This window comes from Sinocyclocheilus anshuiensis, unplaced genomic scaffold, assembly GCF_001515605.1.
Source record: "Sinocyclocheilus anshuiensis isolate Anshui unplaced genomic scaffold, SAMN03320099.WGS_v1.1 scaffold1495, whole genome shotgun sequence".
NCBI classification, from domain to species: domain Eukaryota; kingdom Metazoa; phylum Chordata; class Actinopteri; order Cypriniformes; family Cyprinidae; genus Sinocyclocheilus; species Sinocyclocheilus anshuiensis.
In genome coordinates, this window is record NW_015558671.1 from 680563 (window position 1) to 688623 (window position 8061).

Below are 8061 nucleotides of genomic sequence, written 5' to 3' on the forward strand. Positions count from 1 at the left end.
GGAAAATGTATTAAACACACTGGCAGTCTGCCATCTGTTCCCATCTTAGCCTTGTAGTGAAGGTCCTTCTTTAAAATACAACTCCCTACCCTGCTTTGTATTCAGCATCAATACTGTACTGAATCACTCTAACAGGGGTTTAGCCTCTCTCTGCTCTCCACACACACACACACTGAGGGGAGAGGAGGATGTGTCACCCTTTATACTGACTGGTAATTTAGCTTTCTGCCGCCCAATTCCTGGCATCCATATCTATGCCCAGCCCCTGTTTGAATATTGTGCTTTTAAAGATTTAAAACAACAGCTTCCAATAAACCTATCCTGATATAGCAAAAATAGTATTATTAGTGGAAACTCTTGATTATTGACTGACTTGTCTCGCACGGCCTGGATGGCTTCAGCGGCGCTCTCGTAGTTGTGCTTTTCCATGTGGCGGTACATGGTGCTTAGCTCAACTTGACGGCGGAAGTAAATGTCCACAGAGCTCTGCTTCACTGTGGCGTAGATGAACTTGTCTGATGGGTTTCGCAGCTGGAATACAAGGTAACAGTGGGACGGTCTGGATGAACTGTGATAAATGGGTGCTACGCAAGATAAATGTATTCAAAACATGATGAATAATTAAAGTAAACTGGTGTTTGGTGTCTGCGAATCAAAAACACGGACTTTGCAATTACATGAAATATTTCTGAGAGGAAAATGTCTGTGGGAATAGAGGTAAACCAAGGTAAGCATGACCTAAAAATGTTCACTGAAGTCTGTTTCTGTGCACCTACAACTGTAATAATAACACAAGTGTAAATTTATCAATATATATCTCATAAAATCTCATTAAATCCTTTTTTTCAAAATCTCCGTTTTAAATGTTTAAATTGAGTCCTTTGTAAATGTTCAGCCCACATGACAGAACTGACATGATTGTTATGATGAAACAAGGCAAATAAAAATAACCTTTGGGAACGAATGACCCGTAATTATGTGTCCCGCCATGCTTAATTATATGTGGTGTTTTTATAGCATGTGAAATCTCGATGCATGGTAATTTAGAGTCTTACTTGATATTCTGTTGTATAACATGCAAAGCTGCTTCATATTTACCACTCACCCTAGGGTCGTTGATGCCGGTAATGCGCTCCTCAGGCCGATCCAGCACTAGGAAGGCTGCCAAATTGGCAGTATAAGATGCAACTATAATCATAGCAAAACCAGCCCACACCATACCTAAAATCCTTGCTGAAAAGCTCCGAGGGGCACCTGTGAATGTAAGCGGAGAGGTGAGAGCGATAAAGAAAAATATGCTTACTGCACAATCAATCAAACACAGAGTCAGCAATATTTCCACTTCACAGCACCAACATACTGAATAATAATCTTATTGCTGATGTCTACCTTCTCCAATGCCGGAGTTCAGAAGTACACCCCAGGAGAACCACATAGCAGAGGATAAGGTGAGGGCATCTTCTTCTTCCTCTTCACTATTTACTTTAAACCTTCCAAACGGGCTGCACAGCAAAGTGCATATCAGTCAGAGACAGATGCTTTTAAACTGCATCCAAAAAATGTTGCTAGCCTTCAGCCAAACTTTTGATATCTTCTGCAAACTTTCTTAATACCAGGCTACATTCTCACATCTGTGTGTTCAATCATTCCTACATCTATCCAAAGGTGAGTTTTACAGGGCTAGTTCACTCAAAAATGAAAGTCTTGTCACCTTCATGTAATTTTCTTCATGATTTTCTTACTTCTTCAGAACACAGAAGATATTTTGAAGAATGTTGACTCTTTATTGTATATTTTTACAGTATAGACAAAATATCTTCTTTAGTGTTCCAAAGAACAAAACATCATACAGCTTTAGAATGACATAAGGGTGAGTAAATGTTGACAGAATTTACATTTCTGGATAAACTACCCCATTAAGGTGTTATGCATGTAACAAATATTGTTCTTTACCTGAAACGGTCTAATAGGTAGAGCATCACCGCCACAACGTGGACCGATAGACCCACCAGTAACCACAGAGTGCTCTGAAAAGGCTGCATGAACGAGTCCAGTGTACTGCGCGGTATTTCCTGCAAAACAACACAGCTTAATCCAACCCAACAAACACCACCCACATTGCCACATGCATCGCCATATGAAGCATCAAATGGAGTCTACATCTACAATGGTCAGAGGTGTATTAATAGATTTCACTGTACTCCAGAGTCAATTGATTTATCACAGCGTTTTCTCAGTACAGAGATAAGAGCAAAACCAGCCCACACCATACCTAAAATCCTTGCTGAAAAGCTCCGAGGGGCACCTGTGAATGTAAGCGGAGAGGTGAGAGCGATAAAGAAAAATATGCTTACTGCACAATCAATCAAACACAGAGTCAGCAATATTTCCACTTCACAGCACCAACATACTGAATAATAATCTTACTGCTGATGTCTACCTTCTCCAATGCCGGAGTTCAGAAGTACACCCCAGGAGAACCACATAGCAGAGGATAAGGTGAGGGCATCTTCTTCTTCCTCTTCACTATTTACTTTAAACCTTCCAAACGGGCTGCACAGCAAAGTGCATATCAGTCAGAGACAGATGCTTTTAAACTGCATCCAAAAAATGTTGCTAGCCTTCAGCCAAACTTTTGATATCTTCTGCAAACTTTCTTAATACCAGGCTACATTCTCACATCTGTGTGTTCAATCATTCCTACATCTATCCAAAGGTGAGTTTTACAGGGCTAGTTCACTCAAAAATGAAAGTCTTGTCACCTTCATGTAATTTTCTTCATGATTTTCTTACTTCTTCAGAACACAGAAGATATTTTGAAGAATGTTGACTCTTTATTGTATATTTTTACAGTATAGACAAAATATCTTCTTTAGTGTTCCAAAGAACAAAACATCATACAGCTTTAGAATGACATAAGGGTGAGTAAATGTTGACAGAATTTACATTTCTGGATAAACTACCCCATTAAGGTGTTATGCATGTAACAAATATTGTTCTTTACCTGAAACGGTCTAATAGGTAGAGCATCACCGCCACAACGTGGACCGATAGACCCACCAGTAACCACAGAGTGCTCTGAAAAGGCTGCATGAACGAGTCCAGTGTACTGCGCGGTATTTCCTGCAAAACAACACAGCTTAATCCAACCCAACAAACACCACCCACATTGCCACATGCATCGCCATATGAAGCATCAAATGGAGTCTACATCTACAATGGTCAGAGGTGTATTAATAGATTTCACTGTACTCCAGAGTCAATTGATTTATCACAGCGTTTTCTCAGTACAGAGATAAGTCCGCTTCAGGGAATTTAATTAAATCGAGAAACTGTTATACTATTTCTGTCCCAGAAAATCATGTTCTCAGAGGATTTTTCCAAAAATTAATTACATTTCAGATACTTTATTTGAAACTTGAAGTTAAAAACCGAAATGAAACTGACACCAGATCTTCCAACAAGGGAGAGTTCATCCAAAAAAGAAAAATATCTATATTTCAAATGTTCATTTTTGAATGAACTGTCCCTCTAAAGCCAAACGATGATCTGTAGGTCATCTGAGGCTCACCTTTTTGACAAGTATTGTGAGCCCCTGGTACTTGAACGGTTTCGAGAACTCTATATACTGGGCTCGTTCATTGTTGATTGTAAGTGGAGCCACGATCATGTCTGCCAAGCCACTCAGGAGCTCTCCCATCATGCCATTCCACTCCTTCTTGTTGCTGTTATTTACCTGGTATCATGGAGATAACATTAAGCAATTAAATGCACTTTACTTTATGTATATTTCAGCAGATTCTTAACAGCATCTGTGAAGAAAGACTTGGAAATGTGCAGACAAGCCTAGTTGCATGACCTTGGAAAAGATATGCAAAGCTTCCGACTGGTGAAGAATCAATAAAGTTATCGTATTACTCACACGCTCCTGAGTGCCAAATTTGCCATCAGCCACTAGATGCACTTCATAGGTGAAGTTCATTGTCATTGCAAGTTTGATCAAAAGGTCAATGCAGAACCCATAGCAGCACTGAGGCACTATGGGGCGACCTATAGTGTTACACAAGATTGTCAGATCTGGACAAAGCACAACTTTAGTTCAACAAACTGTATTTAATATAATACATAATGCCTACCTGGAATGGTCTCATTGGGGCCAGTGCAGATCACTTTTTTGATCAGGACTCCATTTACAGTGAACTCTTCCTTACATGTTCCATCTCGTAGCGTTGGTTTCACATACACAAAGGGCTCTTGATGAATGGTGACAATCTACCAAATAACAAGAGAACTGAATATCAATGCATGGTTTTCAATATATTTATTTATTTTAAAAAAGTATACATAACAAGCCCTGCAATAAAGTACCTTTAATCTTGTTGACATCTGATACCCTTTTGGCTTTTCAGTCTCTCCTCCTGGCCAAATAATCTTCCTCTGAGTGTTCATTACAACCTGAAACATAATATTTTCCTGTCAAGAACTGTCATTTTATATTTATACTGGATGTAGTTGAAGTTGAAAGAAAATACTGACAACTAATATTTTTCACTGTATATGTAGGCTCCTTTTTGCTCATTTGTAAGCATCAGCTGAAATAGTGTATGTAAATGTTGTTTTTGCATTATTCAACATTTTTAGGATAAGTCAATCACTTTTAAAACATTAATCTTAGTTAAACGTTAATTCATACATATACATTGACAATTTGTATAGCTACTTTAACAGCTACTGTACTTCAAATTAATGATGAACTATAGTATATTTACAAATGAACATTTAAAAAAAAAAAACTGCTGTTCATTGATGGTTCATGAAACTTAAAACTGTACACTTACTGTAAAGTGTTACAATTAAATTACAGTGTGCTACTGTCCAAACTGTTAAAATAGCAAATGTTTGCACTGAGCAGAAGGACAGCTTATTAAAAAGACTAAGCCGATTTCATACTTGCGAGCCATTGTAGACGCCCACTTGCACCAGCCGGGTTTTCTGGTAGTTCAGAATGCTGTAGTGGGCGAACCTCCTGTCTCCGTCATCATTAAACTCCACGCGGCCTGTCAGGCCATCTGGATACTTGGATGACATCAGCACTCTAGTACACCAAAGGGGGTTTTTAGAAAAGGCACAAAATGCTCATTTAAACACAAAGGAAGACATTGACGATGACTGGAAGTAATGAAAGTTTACCAGAAATTCAGAGATGGAGATGCAGGTATGTCTTAGAAAAAGACATGACGATAACTAGGGAAGAGTTAGGGGGTGTCGTGTGGAGTGGGGTGGGGTGGAGTCAGATGGCACGTATAATGTGCAGGCACAGACATAGGAGAACAGAAATGACACCTGTAAGGGTCTCAAATTGGGTCTCAAATGCAAATTGGTACCACCAGATTTCACAAGGCCAATGTAAGCAACAACTTAACAGGCTTGATGTGTCCTTGCACTCGCTTATTACTCTGTTTGAGGAGTCAAGGCATGGTTTTAGAAGCCAAAAGCTAGCGGTTTCAATATTTGTGGTGTGAATGCTTCCACTCTTGTCAGTGTCAGACCAGTGGTAATGTATGATAATGCATGACAGCAAATGGATGGTTGGTTGGAAAGCTAGCGAATGCTAGCCAGCGCTCATCCCTGGCCTCACCGTTTGAAGAGTGGGCCAGTCTTCCAGATGTTTGTATTGCCAACACAGCCTCGAGGAGGCTCTGTGATATTCTCCTTCTCAAAGAGCTCCTGAATGGACTGGGCCACCACAGCCACGGCATCGTAGATGTGTGCAGACTCGTTCTTGCCATTGATAAGCTGAAGGCCGAGCAAACCTGCCCAGTTGACAACATTACATGGTGTTGGCCAATGCCTCACAACACGACTCTCACTTCAAGAACACGTCAAGGCATACTCGTAATAAAGAAATGCACACATTGCCAGAGAGAGAAACAAACGTGCATTGCATATGAGCGACAAATTGTCTCAAGACAGACAGAAGGACTGTGAAAGTCATGGGGGGTCAGGACAGGGTCAGCACTGAGCAGAATGGCGCGAAGTTGAACACGGATGTGTATATAAAGAAGCCGGGAACAAAGAAATGCGGTTGTCGCTTACCATCATATCCACACCTCAATGTGGAGGTAGCAAAGCACCACTTATAAATAAACTCATGACAGCCAAACCTTAAAAATGTATGCACATTCAAACCAATATGGATTACCACAACTCTCTATTGCATCATTTGTTGTCTACTGAAAGAAAGGACAAACACTCAAAAATGAAACAAATTAAACATTAGACATAAAGCACAGTACAATGAGTAAAGAATCACTGTGTTTAAAACCTTTAAACATGGAGATGTTTAAACGTTTAAACACGCAAGTACAGCACAGACACTGATTCGTTGGTGGGGATTGCAAATTGTAATCGTATAAAAAGCTTAAAAGGCAAACATGTTCAGTTTGTTAAGAAGCCTGGGAGAGAGAGAGAGAGAGAGAGACAGAGAGAGATAGAAAGAGCGGATGAAAATGGAGAGGATGAAAAGTACATACCATCTGGGGCTTCACTCAGTGCTTTACCAGACATCTCCCTTTCTCCAACCAGCCACACATAACCAGAGCCTGTCATATTGAGCTGGCGCGCTGCTTTGTAAATGGCTGCAGCTTCGTCTTCACTGTGATTGGACAAAGATTGGTAGTAACAGACTGCATTAATTGGACTAAACACCTCCAAATTTAATGTTATGAATAGGTCTGCATGGAATCTGTGAGTGCAGAAATCAGAGAATCAGCTATACTACACATTTCTTAGCTTATTTCTATGTTAAATATATTTGTAGTCACCAGCAAGAATGTAAAAAACATTTTGCCATGTTTAAATCATTACGCAGAATGCCTCAGATTTCCCCCAAGTCTGTTTGCATATTCTGTGTGGGCCTGATTATGAGTGACTCATGAAGGGCAGAGAAACTGTCTGACATTTTGAGGTAATCTCTTGTTAACAAATGAGATGTTGGCTCATTTAATCAGAAAACACCTTATGAAGTGTTTGTACTGAGGCTGGACATTTTAGCTTTATTTGCAATCATTTGTAAAAATTAAAAATGTTTTCAATTGTAATTTTTTTAAACTGTAATTTACTAGAAAAGTTACATTTGCCAAAACAAGAGTTGTCCATCTTGGCTTATATTATATCATATCATATTATATTATTATATTATAATTTCTTTAACAAATGAACTTTTGTGAACCAGGGGCTGTATAACAGAAACTTCCTATCTTTATTTTTGACTTGATGTGAAAACAGTTTGATTTCCTAAGTGAAATTACCATGGTTACTAAACAAATAGGATAGGATGTTTCTGTAACACAGCCCCAGGATAGAACACTTTATTTCCCAGAATGCACTACCTGAATTTCTTTGGCTTGCAATTTAGTAAATCAGTCCAATCATAGTCCTATCATTCCAATCCATTTTAACTCAAAATCGGTGTCAATTTCCTGTGAGATGTGACCAATTCAATTTAAAATTCCACCTGAATTAAACAGTAGCACAGATATATTTTCAGAATTCTCGAACCCAAGCTTCGCCATTTTTGCCTGCACTAAGTCAGTCTCTTGGCTGGCCAAATGTATTATTCAGTAACAATAGCGATTAGCGGTGATGGGTTAAACAGTGGAGATGAACTCACCTTGCAGACAGGATGATAACTCGGGCCTCTAGCTCTTTGGCTTCCTGGAGCAGAGCCGTCAGATTTGTGTCTTGGCTGAACAGGAGCACTTTCTCTGCCTGGGATTAGGACACAACATTAGTCAAGTAGTTGACTCATCCCCACCATGAACCATGCTCTTTGAGCGCTTGCATTTTGTTCTCCTTTTTGGAGCAGGTAAAAAGTTCTGCATTTTCACATGCAAACTCAAAGGAATCAAGATTCCAAGGAAAAACGTGCATGTTACAGGAAGAGGGAGAAGAAGATTGATGCAACCGGAAAGCAAAAAAACAGGTGAAGGAAGGTGGTGATGGTGGTGGCTTCTTTCCCAACCAAAAACCAAAAAAAAAAAAAAAAAGGAAGAAAAGCTG

General features: G+C 39.5%; 1 protein-coding gene across 2 annotated transcripts in view; it reads right to left on the reverse strand.

The window, feature by feature from the left end:
- Positions 1 to 8061, reverse strand: part of grin1b (glutamate receptor, ionotropic, N-methyl D-aspartate 1b) — a 28770-nt gene that overhangs the window by 13083 nt on the left and 7626 nt on the right. For both annotated transcript variants that reach the window (XM_016477449.1, XM_016477451.1), the window contains exons 5-16: positions 7673 to 7770; positions 6534 to 6655; positions 5639 to 5813; positions 4951 to 5095; positions 4369 to 4455; positions 4137 to 4272; positions 3923 to 4050; positions 3572 to 3736; positions 3005 to 3123; positions 2441 to 2553; positions 1106 to 1254; positions 374 to 531 (exon numbers count right to left, since the gene is read on the reverse strand). In XM_016477449.1, the coding sequence (XP_016332935.1) occupies positions 374 to 531; positions 1106 to 1254; positions 2441 to 2553; positions 3005 to 3123; positions 3572 to 3736; positions 3923 to 4050; positions 4137 to 4272; positions 4369 to 4455; positions 4951 to 5095; positions 5639 to 5813; positions 6534 to 6655; positions 7673 to 7770 (1595 nt within the window). The remainder of the gene's footprint in view (positions 1 to 373; positions 532 to 1105; positions 1255 to 2440; positions 2554 to 3004; positions 3124 to 3571; positions 3737 to 3922; positions 4051 to 4136; positions 4273 to 4368; positions 4456 to 4950; positions 5096 to 5638; positions 5814 to 6533; positions 6656 to 7672; positions 7771 to 8061) is intronic.